The following is a 23,876-nucleotide window of genomic DNA, read 5'->3' on the forward strand; positions in this document are numbered from 1 at the left end:
CCCCCACCGTAAGGTGAAGGGGCAGCTTTAGTTTCATTATTAACTTTAGACTACAAGGAGATTCCACCATAACATCAAGTCCAAGCAAAAGGTTAATTAGGTTGTCTATGTATATTGCAGGAGCCATCACTCTTGTACATGGCCAGGGTTTGGTATTGGAGGTATTAAAAGGGTTTTTTACGGGCCATGTCATGCATTTATCATACCCACTGACCTATACTTTAGATAGGTTCATGGTGTGCGTCTGGTGGGTGCAGAGTCAGGGTGCCTAACCTATGACATACTAATTATGTCTCCTCATGATAGGTCATCATTGAGGAAAACGTGTTAAACTTAAAAAGGAAACCTCCAGTCAAAGCGGATTCACTAAATTATACCTCGTGCAGGGCATGAAGGGAGAAGCAGGACTGTAGGTACACAATTAAAATGAGTCCTGCTCCTCCCTACAGACCCTGCACCATGTATTATTGAATGAATATGCTTTGACTGGACTGTTCCTATACACGTGGATGACAAGCTTTAGCCCACTTATTGTGTGTGTGACCCCTTTCTATTAAAGAGCATCTACCAGCGAGATGAAGGACTGTATGCAAATGAGCCTGAGGGGCTCCAGGCTTTATAGGTGTTAATGGAGCCTGGAGCCCCTCAGGCTGATTTGCATTCATCAAGGTGGTAGATGTCCTTTAAATTTAAGTACAACAAGCTACACACAATATGGACTCACCCAGCATCATCAGCACTTTCTGCAGCTCTCCTTGTCTTGCAGAGAAATACAGTTGCTTGGGATGGAATCGGAGCTTCTTAGGCCTGGAAATAGAGGAGACATTGTCTCTATGACAAGTCGAGAAAATATATATAAAATTTAAATGTGATTGTGATTTGCATCAATACAGAAATGTCACACAAGACAGGACAGAAGTTTGCTCACTTTTCGGAGTCCAGCGCAAGCAGCGCACTCTCCAAGGTCTCCTTCACAGGTCCCTGAGACAAGATGGGAGACTTCCCTGCGCCGTGGGCTTCTGACACTTCGCAGGACTGAGGAGTGGTCATGTCCGTCTTGGACTCGTCGTCGGTTGTCGCTTTCTGGGCTGTGAAATCACTATAGAGAAACACAAGGAGACATGACGATCACCACCACAATACTGCCTTGGAATGTCCTCTGTATCAAAAATCTGAAGTGTATCCGTGGAGTGTGATGAGAGGCATTGTACATCCACAAGATGCCAAAAAGTAACTGCTGTATAACAGAACCAATAAAGCAGTGGTTCTCAACCTGTGGGTCTGGACCCCAGCGGGGGTCAAACGACCAAAACCGGGGGTCACCTAAAGCCATCGGAGCCGAAATTTTACTGTGTTTTTACTGCGAGTTGCATGGTTTGGGGTCACCACAGCATGAGGAACTGTATTGCGGGGTCACAGCATTAGAAAGGTTGAGAACCACTGCAATAAAGGAAGGGACAGAGCAGATCCACAAAGTCAAATATCTACTGCATCTTAAAGGGTTGTCTCATAATGTCAACTTCTTTTGTATACGTCACTCAGGACTACTCATCTATCAGTGAGAACAATTTAATAGGCGATCCCAAGGATGTCCCCGAGTATCACCATTTTGGGGACATTGTGCACTGCAGCGATCACACCTTCGATGTCGAAGGCCAGGGACGTCACACACATCATTGTTAGTGAATGGGGCTGAGCTGCAATACCAGGACCTACCACTGTATACCATACAGCGCTGTGCTTGTTAAGTAATGAGATTGCAGAACTCATCAGAACGTTGCAGGCTCTTTAAACTCCTCCTTAGGACACACAGTCTTATTGATAACCTCTCCTTAATCACGTTTGGTCTACACTACTACTGGTACAGCATATTTTCTAGGAGTCAATGTGTGATCCATAGGAGGGAAAAAAAAAATCACCTCTCTGTTGTGGTGTCCGCCTGCCCCTCAGTGGAGCTTTCTTCAGTGGCAGCCACGTTACGCACAGTAGAGGTGGTATCTGCTTTTGCAATGGTGACCTCTTTAGCCTTAGAGAGTTCCTCCCCGCAATGTGGACAGTAGCTGGCATTGTTGACTTGAGTGGCGCAAAGCTTATGAAATCTGTGGGAAATGCTGGTTTCAGGCTGACATTCCATGAACGTGCCCTGAAAAAGATATCAAAATCAATTACAAATGGCTTTCAGGTATTAGTAGTCCCCACATCCGGTAATGACACAGCAAGCCCCCTGCTAAGGACAGCCGAAAGCTTCAAGGGACAATGCACTTGTAATCATGACTTGTCATGTCATGTTATTAATCAATCCTGGATCATCCTTCCTAGGAAGCCACAACGTGCCGCCCCTCCAACGTGCCGCCCCTCCAACACAGCTCCTGCAAATATGCAGTCAATATTCTCCTGAGACTCACAGCTGTGCAGAAGTAGCCACATCCAGGACAGCACTGGTGCTTCACCATCTTGCCCCGGTGGTCCTCGCACAACACCAGATGTCGCACTTTATTGGACGGTCTCATCAGCTCATATTTGATGACCTCTGTCGTACAGCGGCTCAGCTGGAAGGGAATACAGACACAGGAAAGTTAGAACCACTTTATAGGTAACAGGGGCGCGTGCGCTTTACAAAGCGCGACCCATGGCCAATTGACCAATTCACACCCGTCTCATATACACTGGTATTGAAAAGTCTGACCTCTTGGTCTGTGCTCTCGACAGCCATGCAGCGATCTCCAGCGGCGGCCGTCACTTCATCCTCTTTTGGAGTTTCCATTCGGCAACTACAAAGGGGGATGCCCTGAAGACCGTCAACCTCCATAGTCTCTGATCCATTAGATAAACCTATGGGGAGAAAGAGGTTTAGAACCTTCCTTGTGTGTATTCTTAGGCTTAAGGATTTCATTTATAAAATAGACTAGAGATCAAAATTAGAGAACAATGTGTGATCACTATCACGCTATGAATTAAAAAATAATGTCATCTCCATTATCAACATTTGAATGATTTTTTTGTAAGGGGTCACCATGTCACTAGAACAGGGTTTTACCAAATTACCAAAAGTATCAACAGAAAACCTTTATTTTGCATAAAACGTGATGATGGTAATTAGAGAACAGCGATGGACAGCGCAGAGAAAGAGAAGTACATTTCCTGAAGGTTTCACCATCAGTAGGGAGCGCAGGGGCTGCTGCTGTGAGTGACGTCAGCACCGGCCACAAGACATCACTAGTCTCTCGCTCCGCTGGGATCTGATACACTCTTCTTCCAATCTCTTTCTGTGGGTTTCTTGGCCATAATTTTGTCACCAAGGACTCTGGGCTGTGGCAATTTCATTGTGTCAATGTTTTCTGTTTCAAGGAACTGCTTTACCCGTTTTGCCTACATGAAAATTGCCATCTGATTTATGAACGTAGTGAAGTAACCACATGTTACTGAAGAAGGTGCTGATACACAGTTACATTCACTCTGCCATGTAGCTGTACGAGAGGTCCTACTCCAGCTGCAGAAAACATTCCCCAAACCATGACACTTCCTCCACCACCTTTCACTGACTTCTTTACACACTTTAGGTTCGGATTTTCCCCAGTCAGTCAATCAACGAAGATGAAGTCCGGCGAAGTTCACCAACATCGTGCGCCCGAGATCCTGCATGTGTCGCTTCCCCGCTGAGGTCCGCCGGAGTCCACCTTCTTCTTTCCGGTGTATGTGAGTGCATGGCTTGCGACACAATTAGCGATGTTAAATCCCGCGGGTTGTGCAAAATCTGATCGCGTGCGCCAAAAAACCCTTAATATGGCGCAACACGGAAATCGTCGGGAAACCCTATGAAAATGCGGTCCGTGGACCCTTCGTAATAAGCCCCAATGTTTCCCATCAGATCCGAATACATGAAATTTGCTTTCATCACTAGAATGAACTGTGGGCCACTTATCCATACAACATGCTCCTCAGTTGAGTCTAGCCTTTTGATTCTCCTGTCCTCTTGCATTTGTCTTTCGAGGGTAACCAGCCTTCTTAGGGAATTTGTGTAAAGATGCAATATTCTAGAAATCACAGACTTGAAATGATCGACTTTTCTGTCTCTCTATGGTTGATAGGGTCACTCTTTAGGTCTTCATCTGGACAACCTGCTGCCGGAGGGTTTCAGTCACTTTGGAACCGCACAACCTTTTTTGAAAAGTCAGTGAAAACTGTGCCAGTTACATAGGGTATGTCTGATAACTAAGAACATTAGCACTAGGCGACAGACTAACACCAATAACTTGGAGGTATCTGAAAGTGTTCTCTAATTTTGACCTGCGTTCTTTTTAATTAATCTCATTTATTTACATTTTTATTATACGCTTTAGGATATTTACAACTTATGAAATAAGCTTGGCCGTATTTAAGTTTATATAATCACATAGGACTACACAATAACTTTGACATTGAGAAATTGCGTGTTCTCCAGTGTAGGGACAGCAGAACGCGGCTGGAAATAGAGGATCCGATTTTATTATTTCTGGCAGCTGACCTTTTGTCCTTATTATTACTTTTTAACATTTTATTATGACACAGCCCCTTTAAATGTTCCCAATTAAATCACAGATGTTCCACTGAAAAATCATTTCGGCAGCTAAGATTTTCGGGTAATAGGAGATATGTAAAATAAAAGCTGATCCCAGCCTGTGAGGGCTTCTCCATCACTCAGCCATATGCAGATACACACTTCATAGAGAGGAAATCATCTGCATCCACACTCCAGCGACATCCCCGGGAGGTTGTGAAGAGTCCAAATTAAAAGAGTTCTCCAAAGAGCAGCGTAGGAGCGTCCCACACGAGAAGGGCCGCACGAACAGCAGTGAATCGTGACAGAGAGAAATCATTCAGCCAATTATGGTGATTTATCCTCTGCGTTAGAGGCGGCCACCAGAGGGCAGCGCAGGAGATTGCAATGATGTGCACAGAGAGGACCCACAAAATGGCATATTGATGAGCGGACGCCAGAGCCCGGGAGCTCCCGCCGACTAGCAGGCAGCTGACTCATGTTATCAGTCATGTGCAGAGTCCCCCGGAATAGAAAGTGGGCAGATTTAAAAGGGTTCTCCCAAGTTTAATTGTTTTATAAAGCTTATTGGTCTGGGTCTTGTAGCTGGGAAAAGGTTCTGTTCCTCCCTAATGGATCGCTGGCTGGAGTGTGCATCCTATTTCCAGCAGTGTCTACTGAACACAGTGTCAGAACGCAGGCTTGACCTTACACTATACATTATAGAGCCCAATTTTCTGATCGTTGGGGGTCACAGTGATGGGACCCCCACGGATCATGAGAACGGAGGTCCGATGTAACCCCGTTGCAGCCCTTTCTGGCTCCCAGAGATGACCGGAGCAGCTAATCGCGCATGCGCTGACTTAGAGGGTAGAGATCGTGGGGGATTCCAGTAGTTGTACCCCCACCTATCAGATTGTTATACATTATTCTGCAGGTAACGGATATTAATTTCACTGGGGTCAATCCCATGATGGAAGAGTGCAAAGCCCATCTAAGGGGCAGCAATCTATTGTGAGGACCACCAGGAACTGTACACAAATGCATCAGTACACTGCTGGTCAGTACATTCAGAAATCCTAAAATTCTCACCTTTAGACTGGGGAGACAAGATTTCCTTCACTCGTAGGTCCAGAGAGTCGAGCGACACTTCTGTGTACTCTGTGCTGGTGTCCTGAACATCCCCTGCACCCACTACAAAACAAAAAAAAACAGCCTGAGTCAAGTCTCGAGGCTCAAATCTAGAGAAAGGGCTGTGCTGTACCCTGCAGCGTCACCTTGTGGTGTGCACTTATGGCTTGTGATAAATCAATATGTAACGTCATCTTCTGACTAGTGACTAAGTGCTCTGGTTATCCGAATAGAAGAGGTTCTAACATCGAGGTTCCTCTAAAGGGGAGCACACTGCCAATGTTAAGTACTGTCCCTGGAAACATGTGTGATCATACCTTAGTGTGTGGTGTTAGTAGAAGCAGGACTGTGATACATGGATTTATATTTCAGGTGCACTGTGGGCGTGTCCTCACACTGCTGTGCTCCTAGATATAAATGCCCCACAGCGTAGAAAGCGTCTGGTTATATAAGAAAGGGAAAGGGACTGTGGAGCAAACCAACATAGATAGATAAGAGCACGGCGGTGTATGGAGCGCCCTCCCTTCAGTGTACAATGCATATTTCACAGTCCTGCTGCTACTAACACCACACAAAAAGGTATGTTCATACGTCTCTCCAGGGACAATACTCTGTCTCAGTAGAACTAACATCCAGATCTGCAATTGAACATGGTCCCCAGTAGTCGCTTTTTACCGAGAAGTGGGTTAAGTTTGGCTCCGCTTTGCATTTTCCTCCTCTTGTTTCTTTTCATCCAGAGACTTTCGGCATGGCCTGGCTGTTTTTGCTGATTCTTCCTCTGTAAACTGGACTCTGAGCTCTGTAACGCCAGGAAAGATGAACCATAATGATGACATATGACATTAAGGACAAGGAGTAGTAAGCCCTGGGATACTTGTGTTGACATAAGGGGCCCCTTTAATGTTTCCTTCCACAGCGTTCACACTCACAATGCACAAACTACAAGACAACATCACGATCTACGATGGCCTCTGTCTCTCCATCCCATACATTGGGCACATAATACAATTATTTCCGGCCCACTTCCTGCCTGCGTTCATTACTGCTAAGAGGACGGGACTTCACCAATAAATCAAGTCAAGCACGATCCGCTTATTAATGTCTGGATAATGCAATACATTGAGTGCATGTCACTGTCTTAACCAGGGCTTGTACATAAAACTAGATCGGATCATTCCCTTCTATCCAGTCATCTAATGTTATTAGGAAACTGGTTTACAAAGCTATAAAAAAAATAGCAAAATTAGTAAATATTCACCTAACCAATCCTGATGCCCCTGGGTCCTCCCCTAACCAGTCTCCAATTACTGGCCCCAGTAGTGGGCGCTACAGCTTTATTTTGCCATTGTCCCGTCTCCCGTCACCTAAAAAAAGCAGAACTCACCAAATCCGATTCATCATCGTCCTCTTCCGACTCCATAGACTCGGCCTCCTCATCGGCTTCGGACTCCATGTCTTCCATCTGCGTCATACAGAAATGTCATGAACAACTAAACGTAAACCCCATTATATCCATCACAGCCGAAGGAATAAACTTCCATTGTAATGGGAGACAAGCATTGGCTCTAAAACTACAATACTTGTACCAGTGTGCGGTGACATGTGCTCGGGGTTTACAGCGCACACATGGCCTTGAATACACACATATTTAAAGGAACACTCCAGGCAAAGCCAATTCATTGAATAATACATGGCGCAGGGCCTGGAGGGAGGAGCACGACTCGTTCTCATTGTATTCTTAGGACCTGGAGTCCTGCACAAGGCATAATTCATTGAATCAGCTGTGACTGCACGGTTCCTTTAATATATTTTACATGGGTAATGCAGTAGCGGTCCTGAGCCTGCAGATGTCACTGTTGCTATTGCAGTCTATGGCCAGATATTTGCACTAGCAGCGTTTGGTATAGTGACAGGAGGCCTCCACTTGTCATGGACAATGCCAAGACAATGTAAACCCAGTGATTGATGGATCTGTACGGGTATGGTCAAACTAAAAACTGAAATCTAAGGCCCGTTTCACACTCCCATCACACTCACAGCGAGTGCTGTCTGGATCACCCGGCCCAAACACTGCAAACCGGAACTGAACTGACATGCGGAGTTCAGTTCCGGTTTGTAGCAATTTGGGCCGGGAGATCCAGACAGCACTCGCTGCGAGTGTGATTAGAGTTCAGCGCATCACACTCGCAGGTGTCAAAGGGGCCCAAGAGTCTTCCTGTGTCCCGCTGCAACACATGACAGATAGTCCAGGCATTACCTTCTTCAGGCTGTCAGTGGCATCTTTGGAAGCGCTGTCTTCTTCCTGGTTTTCTGGGACACTGGGTTCTCCGCTGTGATAATCCTCTTCCTCTGGTTCCTCGGAATATTCTTCTTCTTCCGAGTCTATCTCTGCATTTTCCCCGTTCATGTGAGGAGCCTCAGAGTCCTTGTCGCTCTACGGTGGGAAGGAAAGACATTTATGTGAATTACCTGTATATTTAGGCAGTTATATGGTACTTGGAGGTCAACTGCTGTGCCCCCTCTTTAACCCCTTCCCACCAAGGCCCTCATTCTCATATTTCACTCCCTACCTTCACAAAACTATAACTTTATTTTTACACGTAAAAAGAGCCATATGACGGCTTGTTTTCTGCCTAACAAATTGCACTTCACAGTGATGGTATTTAATATTCCGTGCCGTGTACTGGGAAGCGTGAAAAAAAAATTCCAAATGCACGGTGCGATCACGGGGATAACAAATTTGTAAGTTTTTTCATGTTTTTATACATTTACAAGAATTAAAACCTCCTGCACAAAAAAAAAAAAAAAACATGTTATATTGCCATCTTCTGGAGCTAATAACTTTTTCATAATTTGGTGTAGGGGGTTGTGGGCGGTGTCATTTTTTTGTGACTTTTGATGACTTTTCAATGCTATAGTTTTTGCCACTGAACGACCGTTTGATCACTATTTATTGAATGTTTTTTATTTTTCAAAATGGTAAAATTGCTATTCTCATCTTTGGGCGCGATCTTCCGTTACGGGGTTTAACGCAGTGAAAAAAACGTTATTATATTTTGATAGATCGGACATTTTTGGACGTGGTGATACTCAATCTGTTTAGGTTTTTTTTAAATATAATTACATTTTTTTTAACTTATTTTTATTTTTACTATTTTTCAGACTATTTTACAGTCTGATCGCTTGTAATCAATGGGTTTAAACAAGACAAGCCTCAGGTCTTCAGAAGACCGGAGACTGTCATGGTGACCGATCACAGCCCCCCGCCTATGAGCTTTTTTTTTTTTTTTTTAAGCCGATGCCAGCTTTGCCGATGGCGACGTACGGGTTAACACCCACAGATCGTGGTTGTTACCGATAAGTGTTTGCTGCAATATGCAGCAGACTTACCTGCTATGGAGAGGGCTAAGCCAGTGAGGCCTCTCCATGCACCTGACGTGTGACGTACTTATTTACAAGGGAAATGGGAATCAAATTGGTAGAAGTTTTGTATGATCCTGTAAATACTGACGCCTGTGTCTATGGGGGGGGGGGGGTTTAATTGGAAGTAAGTGGTAAGAGATCATGTGACCTCACCTTAGGACTGGAAGAGGAATGTGCCATGTTCTTGAACATCTCCAGGACTGTTCTCTGCTTCATTACTTTGGTCTTCTTTTTCGGGATTAGACTGTACGTTCCCAGCCGCCGCTTCTTCTTCCGAGATGCCGCAGTAGCTAAAGCGTAAAGAAATAAGGTACTGGGGCTCATACGTTATATAAAACCGGGGTAACCCTCACCTCGCATGGACACGACAGTATAAGACCAGGCAGCGGGGCCCCCGGTACCTGACTGAGGCTTTGCTGATGAGACGCAGCTCTGACCCTGAGGTAGAAGCTCTTGTGTTGTGCTGGACTGATGTGCGGGCAATGCTTTCCCAACCTCCAAACCGTTTTTGGCAGCAGAATCTTCCACGTTTTCCGTTTGATCAGACGACTCACTGGAATCCTTGGGTGCAGGCTGCAAGACAAGCAGGAGGCCATAGTGAGTACAATCCATCTCTGCCCGACATCAGCTGCTCACTGCTGCCCCCAATAGTCAGGATTTAGGACGTTCATGTAATCAATTAAACTTCAATTGTATCATTTTCCATTATCTTCTACCCACTTAGCTGAGGGGTAACTAATAGCACCTAAAATCTGTAATAGCCCCCACATGCTATACACATATAATTGTCTGCAATATAGGGGGGAGCAGATAGCACTGCCCGGGTGTAATATAGGGGGGAGCAGATAGCACTGCCCGGGTGTAATATAGGGGGGGAGCACATAGCACTGCCCGGGTGTAATATAGGGGGGGAGCACATAGCACTGCCCAGGTGTAATATAGGGGGAAGCACATAGCACTGCCCGGGTGTAATATAGGGGGGAGCACATAGCACTGCCCGGGTGTAATATAGGGGGGAGCACATAGCACTGCCCGGGTGTAATATAGGGGGGAGCACATAGCACTGCCCGGGTGTAATATAGGGGGAAGCACATAGCACTGCCCGGGTGTAATATAGGGGGGAGCACATAGCACTGCCCGGGTGTAATATAGGGGGGAGCACATAGCACTGCCCAGGTGTAATATAGGGGGGAGCAGATAGCACTGCCCGGGTGTAATATAGGGGGGGAGCAGATAGCACTGCCCGGGTGTAATATAGGGGGGAGCACATAGCACTGCCCGGGTGTAATATAGGGGGGAGCACATAGCACTGCCCGGGTGTAATATAGGGGGGAGCACATAGCACTGCCCGGGTGTAATATAGGGGGGAGCAGATAGCACTGCCCGGGTGTAATATAGGGGGGAGCAGATAGCACTGCCCGGGTGTAATATAGGGGGGAGCAGATAGCACTGCCCAGGTGTAATATAGGGGGGGAGCAGATAGCACTGCCCAGGTGTAATATAGGGGGGGAGCAGATAGCACTGCCCGGGTGTAATATAGGGGGGGGAGCACATAGCACTGCCCGGGTGTAATATAGGGGGGAGCAGATAGCACTGCCCAGGTGTAATATAGGGGGGGAGCAGATAGCACTGCCCGGGTGTTATATAGGGGGGAGCAGATAGCACTGCCCAGGTGTAATATAGGGGGGGAGCACATAGCACTGCCCGGGTGTAATATAGGGGGGAGCAGATAGCACTGCCCGGGTGTAATATAGGGGGGAGCACATAGCACTGCCCGGGTGTAATATAGGGGGGAGCAGATAGCATTGCCCGGGTGTAATATAGGGGGGAGCAGATAGCACTGCCCGGGTGTAATATAGGGGGGAGCAGATAGCACTGCCCGGGTGTAATATAGGGGGGAGTAGATAGCACTGCCCAGGTGTAATATAGGGGGGAGCAGATAGCACTGCCCGGGTGTAATATAGGGGGGAGCACATAGCACTGCCCGGGTGTAATATAGGGGGGAGCACATAGCACTGCCCGGGTGTAATATAGGGGGGGAGCACATAGCACTGCCCGGGTGTAATATAGGGGGGAGCACATAGCACTGCCCGGGTGTAATATAGGGGGGGAGCACATAGCACTGCCCAGGTGTAATATAGGGGGGAGCACATAGCACTGCCCGGGTGTAATATAGGGGGGAGCACATAGCACTGCCCGGGTGTAATATAGGGGGGAGCAGATAGCACTGCCCGGGTGTAATATAGGGGGGAGCAGATAGCACTGCCCAGGTGTAATATAGGGGGGGAGCAGATAGCACTGCCCAGGTGTAATATAGGGGGGGAGCAGATAGCACTGCCCGGGTGTAATATAGGGGGGGAGCAGATAGCACTGCCCGGGTGTAATATAGGGGGGGAGCACATAGCACTGCCCGGGTGTAATATAGGGGGGAGCAGATAGCACTGCCCAGGTGTAATATAGGGGGGGAGCAGATAGCACTGCCCGGGTGTTATATAGGGGGGAGCAGATAGCACTGCCCAGGTGTAATATAGGGGGGAGCACATAGCACTGCCCGGGTGTAATATAGGGGGGGAGCACATAGCACTGCCCGGGTGTAATATAGGGGGGAGCACATAGCACTGCCCGGGTGTAATATAGGGGGGAGCACATAGCACTGCCCGGGTGTAATATAGGGGGGGAGCACATAGCACTGCCCGGGTGTAATATAGGGGGGAGCACATAGCACTGCCCGGGTGTAATATAGGGGGGAGCACATAGCACTGCCCGGGTGTAATATAGGGGGGAGCACATAGCACTGCCCGGGTGTAATATAGGGGGGAGCACATAGCACTGCCCGGGTGTAATATAGGGGGGGAGCACATAGCACTGCCCAGGTGTAATATAGGGGGGAGCACATAGCACTGCCCGGGTGTAATATAGGGGGGGAGCACATAGCACTGCCCGGGTGTAATATAGGGGGGAGCACATAGCACTGCCCGGGTGTAATATAGGGGGGAGCACATAGCACTGCCCGGGTGTAATATAGGGGGGGAGCACATAGCACTGCCCGGGTGTAATATAGGGGGGAGCACATAGCACTGCCCGGGTGTAATATAGGGGGGAGCACATAGCACTGCCCGGGTGTAATATAGGGGGGAGCACATAGCACTGCCCGGGTGTAATATAGGGGGGAGCACATAGCACTGCCCAGGTGTAATATAGGGGGGAGCACATAGCACTGCCCGGGTGTAATATAGGGGGGAGCACATAGCACTGCCCGGGTGTAATATAGGGGGGAGCAGATAGCACTGCCCGGGTGTAATATAGGGGGGAGCAGATAGCACTGCCCAGGTGTAATATAGGGGGGGAGCAGATAGCACTGCCCAGGTGTAATATAGGGGGGGAGCAGATAGCACTGCCCAGGTGTAATCTAGGGGGGAGCACATAGCACTGCCCAGGTGTAATATAGGGGGGAGCACATAGCACTGCCCGGGTGTAATATAGGGGGGAGCACATAGCACTGCCCGGGTGTAATATAGGGGGGAGCACATAGCACTGCCCGGGTGTAATATAGGGGGGAGCACATAGCACTGCCCGGGTGTAATATAGGGGGGGAGCACGTAGCACTGCCCGGGTGTAATATAGGGAGGAGCACGTAGCACTGCCCGGGTGTAATATAGGGAGGAGCACATAGCACTGCCCAGGTGTAATATAGGGGGGAGCAGATAGCACTGCCCGGGTGTAATATAGGGGGGAGTAGATAGCACTGCCCAGGTGTAATATAGGGGGGAGCAGATAGCACTGCCCGGGTGTAATATAGGGGGGAGCACATAGCACTGCCCGGGTGTAATATAGGGGGGAGCACATAGCACTGCCCGGGTGTAATATAGGGGGGAGTAGATAGCACTGCCCGGGTGTAATATAGGGGGGAGTAGATAGCACTGCCCGGGTGTAATATAGGGGGGAGCAGATAGCACTGCCCGGGTGTAATATAGGGGGGAGCAGATAGCACTGCCCAGGTGTAATATAGGGGGGAGCAGATAGCACTGCCCGGGTGTAATATAGGGGGGAGCACATAGCACTGCCCGGGTGTAATATAGGGGGGGAGCAGATAGCACTGCCCGGGTGTAATATAGGGGGGAGCACATAGCACTGCCCGGGTGTAATATAGGGGGGAGCACATAGCACTGCCCGGGTGTAATATAGGGGGGAGCAGATAGCACTGCCCGGGTGTAATATAGGGGGGAGTAGATAGCACTGCCCGGGTGTAATATAGGGGGGAGCAGATAGCACTGCCCGGGTGTAATATAGGGGGGAGCAGATAGCACTGCCCAGGTGTAATATAGGGGGGAGCAGATAGCACTGCCCGGGTGTAATATAGGGGGGAGCACATAGCACTGCCCGGGTGTAATATAGGGGGGGAGCAGATAGCACTGCCCGGGTGTAATATAGGGGGGAGCACATAGCACTGCCCGGGTGTAATATAGGGGGGAGCACATAGCACTGCCCGGGTGTAATATAGGGGGGAGCAGATAGCACTGCCCGGGTGTAATATAGGGGGGAGCACATAGCACTGCCCGGGTGTAATATAGGGGGGAGCACATAGCACTGCCCGGGTGTAATATAGGGGGGAGCACATAGCACTGCCCAGGTGTAATCTAGGGGGGAGCACATAGCACTGCCCAGGTGTAATATAGGGGGGAGCACATAGCACTGCCCGGGTGTAATATAGGGGGGAGCACATAGCACTGCCCGGGTGTAATATAGGGGGGAGCACATAGCACTGCCCGGGTGTAATATAGGGGGGAGCACATAGCACTGCCCGGGTGTAATATAGGGGGGGAGCACGTAGCACTGCCCGGGTGTAATATAGGGAGGAGCACGTAGCACTGCCCGGGTGTAATATAGGGAGGAGCACATAGCACTGCCCGGGTGTAATATAGGGGGGAGCACATAGCACTGCCCGGGTGTAATATAGGGGGGAGCACATAGCACTGCCCGGGTGTAATATAGGGGGGAGCACATAGCACTGCCCAGGTGTAATATAGGGGGGAGCAGATTGCACTAAACTTTTAGTCATATACCATAGTCCCAAGCCACAAAAAAATAAATAAATAAAACAACCATTAAGTTATCGGACCCCCCTGGCAGAGTGACATTTATAACCACCAGAAATATGGAAAGAAAATATTTGTGTTGATAACTGATCTGAGTACAAACCACAAGCTCTGGACCACAGCTGGAATGATACAGATAGTACTGGCATCCTCAGCACCAAGGCCCAAACAGCTGACAGGCACCGGTAGTACCTGCTCCCTGCCTCTCCCTATACCATGTAAGCACAGTACAGACAAATGTATTACTTATTAGTCTGGTTTACTGTACCAGCATTTTGAATACACTTCTGGAGTATAATCAGGATCCAAGCTTCATTTAAAAGACCTTAACACTCTGCGCCGTAGCTCTACGGCGCAGAGGTATAAGGGATGTATGAAGAGGGCTCACAGGCTGAGTCCTCTTCATAAAAGGGTGGGGGTTTTTGCATATTGCAGAAAACCCCCACCACTAATAACTATTAACCCTTTCATTACCGCTGGCGCCTCCATCTTTATTACGATCGCCGCACCCCCGAACGTCATCGGGGCGATCGGTTGCCATGGTAGCCTCGGGTCTTCGTTTGACACGAGGCTACAAGGCTCATTGTAATGAATGTGCTGCAAAAATGCCATATATTGCAATACAGAAGTATTGCAGTATATGGTAGGAGCGATCTGACCATCTAGGGTTAATGTACCCTAGATGGTCTAAGAATTAGTGGGGAAAAAAAAGGAAAAAAAATAAAAGTTTAAAAAATAAAAAAAATTAATAAAATATTAAAACTTCAAATCACCCCCCTTTCCCTAGAACGGATATAAAACATAATAAACAGTAAAAATCACAGACATATTAGGTATCGCCGCGTCCCAAAATGCCCGATCTATCAAAATATAAAACCGGTTATGGCCGGCGATGACCTCCGAGACGGGAAATGGCGCCCAAATGTCCGAAATGCGTCTTTTACACCTTTTTACGTCACATTAAAAATGAAATAAAAAATGATCAAAACGACGCCTCATTTCGCAAAAAATGACCCCTCACACATCTCCGTGCGCCAAAGTATGAAAAAGTTATTAGCGTCAGAAGAAGGCAAAAAATGTTTTTCTTTTTTGTACACATTCGTTTAATTTTTGAAAATGTATTAAAACACAATAAAACCTGGATAAATTTAGTATCACCGCGATCGCACCGAACCAAAGAATAAAGCTGAGGTGTTATTTGGAGCGCACAGTCAAAGTCGAAAAAACTGAGCCCACAAGAACGTGACGCAATTTTTTTGCAATTTTTCCACATTTGGAATTTTTTTTCAGCTTCGCAGTACATGTTAAAATCAATAACATTACGGGAAAGTAAAATTTGTTACGCACAAAATAAGCCCTCACACAGGTCTGTACACGGAAAAATGAAAAAGTTATGGATTTTATGAAGTTGGAGAGCGAGAAATGAGCGGAAAAACCCTCCGTCCTTAAGGGGTTAAAATCTCTGAAATTTATTTATCAATGTATTATTTAGTTATATTAGCCCACATCCATAGTTTAGGGGAACTCATCCTGGGCTTTAAATTATTCTGGTGGGACCTTGAGCCGGATGTGCATATCCTATAAGTCCCTGTCTGTATAATGTAGATCAGAAGGGCTTACAGACCCCAGTAGTATCTTACAGAACAAGATCCTTTAGGCATTCCAAATGTTCTCCAATTTTGGACAAGGCAGACAAATAGTTAACCTATTTAGTAAATATTTATGCTATTGGCCTATATCTGCAGGAGGGACAGGAGGACGCTCTGGTCCATACACTATCCTAAGGCATACAGTATTAAGAAAACCTACATGACCTCTTCTCTTACCGAATTGCAGGAGGAACTCGGCAGGGTTTTCCGCGCCCTGTGAGGTTTCAAGTCCGATACAGAAGTATCCGTAAGCTTTGGGCTCTCGTCTTGAACTTGGTCCCCCACCTGAGGGGGAGAGGGGGCTGTGGGTACATATACACTGGAGGCCGCTTTCCCCTTGAGAGAGGCTCCAGGAAGAGTCTTTGCCGCGTGGCCGCTTAGCGGAGAGGAGCTTGAGGTCCGTAAAGGCTGCTGATGGGCAACAGTTTTGTTTAAGATAAATCCATTGCTCCCCACCACGGAGGTCTGCATGGGGCTGTTCATTTTCAGCGGGTGTTGTCGGAGGTCTCCCGGGTCTCTTTCACAGACTCCGTTCTCCGCCACCCAGCAAGTTTTGTAATTGGGGTCCTGATTATGTAGTTTTGTGCCGTCCTGTCCACCGAGTGGGGATACCGTATGCTCCTTCTGATCAGTCCTCTCGCAAGAACCATTAGTGTCACCGACTTTTTCAGGCAAATTTTCATCCCCCGCCATGGCATCGGTCACTGGAAAGTAATAATGAACATGTTAGGGCACAAGTTGCATGTAAATAGAGAGTCACTGCCATGAATTCCTGCGGCTGCCAGAACCAAGTGGACCAGGAAGATTAGTGCTAGTTACATGGGGCTGCCAATAGAGAATGTCAGACCCCTAGTCATCATACTTGGCTTAACTAACAATTCAGGAGCCTGACACCGGGCACCTGAGCCCGTCAGCCTTTACAGAGGTTTAGGGCAAGTGCTGCTTTCCCTTCTGTTGTATTCACGGTCCCCTGATGCTGCTGCGGTGCCATTCACATCAATAGGATAGCTGCAACACAAGGCACAGTGCTGGGCTTTATAATAAGAGACTGCTGAACTCATCCCAAAGCTAAAGTCTCTTGAAAAAGCCGATCATCTGGTGTTAGACCTTCACCCATCGGATACAGATGGCGGATCCTAGTTCAAGGAACCTCCTTTAAATCAGTACCATAACTATAACAGGCTGAAGTCTTTGTTCTTACAGCATGGTCTTCATCCCATTCATTGTTATCACATGAGCACCCGGCCCGGACAAGGGCCTCTTTCACATGGACGTTGTAAGGATTTAAATTTGTGGGCGTGCACATGTCCACATAGAGGCCTATGGCGCCCGGCCGCTGTATTGTGACAATACACATGTGCAACTGTGTCGTACCATACACAGGAAAAAGATCCATCTTTTCCCGTGTTTACAGCCGGGCACCAGGTGTCCCTATGGAGAGGGGAGGGAGGAGCAGCGGTCGTCTCTCCAGCACGCGGCTGTATGCACGCCCGGGTTATGACTGGGGTCAGTATATGTCCATGTGAAAGAGGCCCAAGTCTGCATATGTACCCGTGTGAGGAACAAGCACCTAACCAGCGACCTATAGAGGTGTATGACCAGGTTGTGCTTCCATACATTATATTTCTGGCCTCCACAGATAACTAGCATTATGTGGAGTCATTGCTAGTGAGAACAGAACAGTATCAACATTTCGGCTTCACAAGTGCAGCCAGGAGTCCGTACCTTCTTCTTTGCTGTTTGTGATATCTTTTAGCAGATCCTTTCTGGATTCCACTTTGCCTGCACCAACCCGCTGCAAGAGAAGAGAAAGAGCATGAAGTATTTTACAAAGGATAACAAAAGATTTGGGGGACTGACCGAGATTATGGGGTAAAGCAAGGGATTGTGTGGCGTTGCTCACTACAGTCCTGGGTTACTGAGGCTGGAATAAAAAACGACAACATAAAACCTGGTGTTTGTAGTAGATGTTACAACGAGGGGAGGTCTGGCCCCGGGTAGGACGCGACGCGCTTGGTCCCCAAGGAGGATGGAGAGATGCACACGGCTGTCACAGGTCCGTTAGAGGAGCGGAGGTTTTGTTACTTATGACTTGCACAGCCTAATATAACAATGTGTGTGTTTTTGGGCTCTGTGCACAGTTCCATCATTCATGAGTAACGTCATCACATACATAGAAAAATAGTTGTGCATGTAGTGCCAGGCTTTACGTCAATATGAGGAGCACCGTAGATGGACTAGATAGAGCGTATCACAAGACAATGGGGTCCAAAACTTGGCGGAAGTGTGAACACAACCTTATCCCATAAGGAAAGTCGCATGCAGCCAGCGCCAAGTCATCCGCTGGTCCAAAATAGATGGTGGACATGAAAGGCATTCACAACGCCGGCTCTTAGGGGACGTCAACATGGAGTCAATGAGATGTCAACCCAACAAGGAGCAGTGAAAATTACTCCCATAGACATTAAAGGGGACAGCGCAAGTTTTCAGAGACCAAACTACAAAAAAGTTCATAGACTTTGGTGTCTGGAACCCATTTTTAAAGCATTTTCTAAAGGCTCCAGACAGCACCTATCATGGGCTAAACTAAACCGTGATAGGTGGGAGGTGAGAGGGATACCCAGAACAATAATGCTCTTCCACCCACCTCCGCTACAGAAGTTCTGCTTGGCCCTCTACCCTTTATCTGGCACCTTCTGAGGTCAATGCTAACACAAGGATGATACTTCTTCAGGACCCGGTCCCATGGCTGTGGTCCTTCACACACAGGTTGTATTGGGTCTGCACTGGGTCTTGTTTCTTCCAATACAGAGCTGTCTTTTTGCCCAAATTTTGGGGCAGCAACCACATCCCAGATACCAAATATAAGAGTCTACAGCAAACCAGGGAGCCCACTCTACCAGGGAGCCCACCCACAGTAACCCCTTGACAATCCTTACCCTATACAAGACTTTCTACCGTCAAGGGTTAAATTGAATGCAAGGAAAAAAAATATAATAATGTCACAGGATTTTGAGACTGGAGGCGTCTACTGTCTGCGGGTTTGGCCTTGAGAGAAGACAATGGGACTGTAAAGCGAGAAGGTAGAAGTGTAGTAAAATATTTCAGGATCTGGGCAGATAAGAAGATCACAGCACATCCTGCTTAATAAAACATGTCTGCAGCTCACCGCATCCAGACGATAAATCATATCCAAGACGTTCCAGCAGAGAAAATAAAAACTACAGGATCTTTCCATACCCGATCTCATGCATGGATATAGTCGCACAGAAAATAACCTATGTCTATCACAGGTAGGGTCCTGCATGGCCCGGGGGGAGGAATAAGGTCATGAGGTGAGGCACAAGGTCAATATGAGCCTCAAGCCTCCATACTGGGGAAAAATGGGTCAAGTTCAGATCAACATGGATCCAAATCAGATATAAGAAATAATCCGTGTAAATCTATTGCTTTAAATAAGCCCCATAGCCCCTCAAAAACATGCCCCATTTTATACCAAAATGTCTTGTGCTTTAAGGTCAGTACCACCCACCAAAATTGTGAATTTAGCCTCTTGAAATGCCCGGGGCACCTCTGTGAGACCGATTCATGAACTTTGTTGGGTGGTCTTGCTGTCATGTCTTTACAACTGAAAACTAAATAAAAATTAAAAAAAAAAAAAATACACAAATTTTTTTTTTTTTAAATAAATTAAATATATAATATTAAATAAAATAATAATAATAATAATAATAATAATAATAATAATAATAATGTGACATACAAGCTCATGATGAAGGATAAGCTATGAGTGACTCTTACCCGAAAGGCCCAATAATGGCCTACAGAGTCCTGGAGCCGGCAGAGACCCAGCAGCCCTCATAAGTTCTGGTCCACAGATCTCTTGCACTGACCAAGGCCATGAGGCTCAATCCTGCGGTGACAATACACACAGTGGTGTCCAGACCGATCTACACATTATACAAGACCCCAGCGCCCACCAGCAGGACCACCTGTACTAGCAGTTATTCTAAGCCCAGACCATGCAAAACATGGCACCAACACATCTATCCATAACCCCAAATTACATAAAATGGTGAACCTGAAGCCCCCATCAGGAGAGGAAGAAAATACATAAATCATCCAAAAACTTGCAGCCTGTAACTTTGCCCCTCAATCACCCCCCCCCCCCACCCCCCACGGACACACAAAAATAAGCAAAGGTTGCCTTGTGTTTGTACTCCAGCAGGCCCCCATTAGCCGTCCTGTGATTGGCAGGGGAGGGGGAGGCCCCGCTCCCTCCCAGGATAATGTCGGATGATAGATCAGACCCAACAAAAGCCAACGGCACGGCACTGTCTGCCTTCATAATAAGAGTCCTCACTACCTTCCCCTCTCCGATTACCAAGCCCTTGTGCTGCTGACTCAATGCTCCAGACCTGCACCACCGCCAACGACATGACTTGTGTGTCCTCTAGGATCCTCCAAGTGGAAGGAAAGCAAGAAGTCATAAAAAAAAAAAAAGCATAAAACACTGCAAACATGGAGGCAGCCTCGTGCTGGAGCAGCTCACATAGAGGAAGTCAAGGGAAGGGAGCACTGGAGACGGCTAGACTGCAAACATCAAGCAATGGATCAGGATTAACCCAGACAAACCTACTCTACATTCACAGGTCTGCCTCAAAACTCAAGGTTATCCTTCTCTACGACCAAGGAGAAGAGAAAATCTTAGGGCAGAAGGTTGGAAGCCGTGAAATCTCTGTAGGAAATTATTTCTAGCGAGACAAAGAGCGAAACGTGACAGAATCTCTTAGAATTGAGAACATTTGCAAAGAAGTCAGGGGATAGGATGGTAGATCCAGATCCCCCAAAGAGGAAATAAGAGGGTCTGTAGACTTGGCCGAGCTATAAAATGTGTCCCGGGACTAGTTCAGTAGTGAAAATTAGGAGACTATGGTTACAGGGCAACAATAGGATGAAGACAGACCTAGAAACATTGAGGCTCTTGAAGATCAGGTCTCAGGTTTTGGAGTTGACTTTACCCAATAATCATGTCCTGGGAACAAAAATCAGGTAAAGTAATGTCCTACAGAACCTATATAGGAGCCATCAGAGACCCCCCCCCCCCCCCCCCGAGGGCACAGCCCAAGATCAAGGGTCACATTAATCTCTAGTTTCCCGGAACAAAGAACAGAACAGGAGGAACCCAGGAGACACTTCTGCTTCTTCTGTGGTCATTAATGGTCAGCAATTTTTTTGTCTTCATCAGAAGGCAATGCAAAAAGTTGGCAAAGTTTATAGTGAACCCGAGTCTTGTCTGGCTATGACCTATATAGTGGGGTCTCCTGTACATTCAACATCTACAAATTGGATATGAACGAGACTGATCAAATAGTCAACATTTCATAAGAAGACACTTGGGTTCTAGATTCAATGAATATTAAAAAAAAGTTTCAAGAAGTTTCTTAGTCCTCAAAGTGTTTTGTACATTATCACAAGATCGGGTATATACACGCCATATACCAAGTACCTAGTAACTACCAACCTCCGCCAACTCTATTCAAGAAGAAAAGCGAACCAGGAGCCTGACCCAAAATACCAAAAATACCATACTGAAACCCATGTCTAGGAAGTTACAGCAAAGTTTTCCTTAAGTGACACAGATAATATCATCCACACATAAAGGTTAATGGAGTCCTGGGAAGGTGGTAAAAGTAATGTGAATCACCTCAATGGAGAACACTGCAGGAAGGGCTGATAACAGGGAACAATAGAATGCATTCAAGTGCACAGTATACTGGGTATGGACAGGAGGGGGAATGTAATCTGCAACAAAATCTTAAAATAACCCAATGCTAGTGAAATCTGCTCCTCCTCTGGTTACTGCTTCCTACAGAAGAGGGGGGGGGGGGGTGGCGAGCAGGATCTTGGCCATGGTGGATCAGGACCTAAATAGGACACAGACGGGGGAGAAGGGATGTCCACAAGGCTCGCACTAGGCCTCATAGTAGCCGTCTAAGTGGCCATACCATAGCAATATTAGGAATGCTAAGTACTCGAATAGAAACAGGACATGCATTAAACCTATAGGATGACGTCCTTACAGTCGGATGGCTCCTTGCAGGATGCATGGTTGTATGGAGGCCTAGCCAGGCAGATCCTTGAGGAGCTAGCTCCTGCTTTGTCACGACCAATGATGCCTGGTCTTGTTTTGCTGTCATTCCCAAGGATTGCATGGAATTAGATCATCGCCCTCTCCCCCTCCTCCGGGCCTGTAATGAGCATGCTCTCCGGAGCGGCTGCCCTGCTTACACAGGAGGATGGCCGGCCATAGTCTCTCCACTGCAGCCAGGGGCCTCCACATGTGTGACTTACCATCCACAAGGAGCCAACACTGAAGTTCAACTCCAAAAAGCAACTAAAAGAAAGTGGACGGTGTAATAATGTGATTATTATCTGGTGGGAAAACTAGACTTCTGTATGGCCGTACACGTGCGCAAACACCAACCTCTCATCGGTTACATAACGAACAAGTGTTCGTTATATGTCAGATCTAGCGATAGGCCTAATGGAGGGTGCTGTGGGACCAATATACATTGATCTCCTATGGTTTGCTACATCCCGCAGTCTACGTACGAGCAGTGTGTATCCCTATAAGCCCATATGACAGCGTACATCAGAGGTATACACCAGGAAATCCCCCAACGCTACGTGAGCCTGAGCCGCAGACGGCAGGTAATCCTTCTTTACTGCAGGCCGGCGACGGGAGATAAGGATGTACATGGAGAAGCAGCCGCAGGAAAATTTCATTATTTGCATTAAGACCCAGGAGGCCCAAAGCCTCGGGTGAGGGAAGGAGATGGGGAGAAACTGGAGGGAAATTGCTCTGGAAAAGTAAAGTAGAAGGCAATAAAATATATATATATGTTACATGACACACAACTTATGTGTTATATAAGGGATAAACCTGCACACAATGATCTACTATACATTACACTTCTAGTCTTCTACCTCTATGATAGAGCTAATAGGACCCACCATGCGGTGGGGGTCTCTTATGTCTTTAGGGGGACCTCCAAGACTATTGATCTGCAGACCCCCCTTTATGATGATCTGCAGGGGTTACATTACCCATCAAGCCTATCCCGAGAGATAACAGGTTAATTAGTAGAGGATTACAAAAACGAAGCCCTCGTTCCTCGTAATGAATGAAGCCGTAGGACAAGCACGTGGTGTTGGATCCTAATGATCAGCGCCTCTAAGGCTGCCCATAGACATTAGGATGTGACTGGACCCCACCTGTCCATGGCATGTGTACTGGTACAGACCCCCGGATGAAGCAGAGGGGCTTCAAGTCTTCTCGTCCATAACGGGGGCACCTTTAGTGGAGGTAACATTAATCCAGGCCACGTTCGCCGCACCCATGCTAGTTGAATTTGCCTTGCTGCAGCCCTGTCCTAGGGATCTCTACACTCACCATCCCCATGCATGAGGCCCTGGCCTTGTCACAAGTTTACCTCCCCATTCCCACTGCTGGAATCCTTCCCTCCACACGGAGCTCGGCTCCACAAGCAAACAATCGAATGCTTCTTACTCAATCCCCTGCTCTTCCTGCAGAAATCATGCCAACAGGGCCTGCAAACATTATACCAGATGCCTCCTCCCAGGATTGTGCAGAATAGCCCACCATGCCAAGATGTCCTGCAGAGGTGACAAGGAGGTCCTGGATGGCAGGATACTGTACCTGGATGAAGGTGTTGCCCCTCCAAGAGCCCTCCATGAGAAGAGACGGTGCCAGGATGTGAGTGCAGACATGTGCACGCCTTGTGTGTGTGACGGGGCTCCCTCTACTGGCCAAGCGGGCAAACTGGAGACCATTTCGAGTCGTCTCTGATCAGCAGCCATTTCACAGACGGTGCAGGCACCTCATTGTCCTCTGCGAGCCATGCCAGCTCACACGCACCAAGGACCTCAGGTTTCTGTATGATAACTACACAATCACCACCAGAGCTGGTGCTAACCCTGGGATCATCATCTTATCATCACATCATCAGCAAAGTCCATGGATCATGTATTACTAGT

At 47.5% G+C, this 23,876-nt stretch overlaps 1 protein-coding gene across 4 annotated transcripts in view; it reads right to left on the bottom strand.

Annotated features, from left to right (window-relative positions):
- EHMT1 (euchromatic histone lysine methyltransferase 1) overlaps nucleotides 1–23,616 on the bottom strand; it is a 40,706-nt gene extending 17,090 nt beyond the window's left edge. Inside the window, exons 1-14 of one of the 4 annotated variants that reach the window (XM_072124882.1) lie at nucleotides 23,539–23,616; nucleotides 17,541–17,610; nucleotides 15,993–16,519; nucleotides 9,472–9,643; nucleotides 9,224–9,360; nucleotides 7,905–8,081; nucleotides 7,032–7,109; nucleotides 6,323–6,446; nucleotides 5,609–5,710; nucleotides 2,687–2,832; nucleotides 2,406–2,549; nucleotides 1,920–2,143; nucleotides 929–1,099; nucleotides 725–807 (exon numbers count right to left, since the gene is read on the bottom strand). In XM_072124882.1, coding sequence (XP_071980983.1) covers nucleotides 725–807; nucleotides 929–1,099; nucleotides 1,920–2,143; nucleotides 2,406–2,549; nucleotides 2,687–2,832; nucleotides 5,609–5,710; nucleotides 6,323–6,446; nucleotides 7,032–7,109; nucleotides 7,905–8,081; nucleotides 9,224–9,360; nucleotides 9,472–9,643; nucleotides 15,993–16,519; nucleotides 17,541–17,610; nucleotides 23,539–23,574 — 2,191 coding nt within the window. In that variant the 5' untranslated portion in view covers nucleotides 23,575–23,616. Of the gene's footprint in view, nucleotides 1–724; nucleotides 832–928; nucleotides 1,100–1,919; nucleotides 2,144–2,405; nucleotides 2,550–2,686; nucleotides 2,833–5,608; nucleotides 5,711–6,322; nucleotides 6,447–7,031; nucleotides 7,110–7,904; nucleotides 8,082–9,223; nucleotides 9,361–9,471; nucleotides 9,644–15,992; nucleotides 16,520–17,540; nucleotides 17,611–23,538 lie in introns of all 4 variants that reach the window. The other 3 variants (XM_072124881.1, XM_072124880.1, XM_072124879.1) reach the window with 3 other exon arrangements.
- Nucleotides 23,617–23,876: the final 260 nt, after the last annotated feature.

The sequence above is a fragment of the Engystomops pustulosus genome, chromosome 9, assembly GCF_040894005.1.
Source record: "Engystomops pustulosus chromosome 9, aEngPut4.maternal, whole genome shotgun sequence".
Lineage (NCBI taxonomy): Eukaryota > Metazoa > Chordata > Amphibia > Anura > Leptodactylidae > Engystomops > Engystomops pustulosus.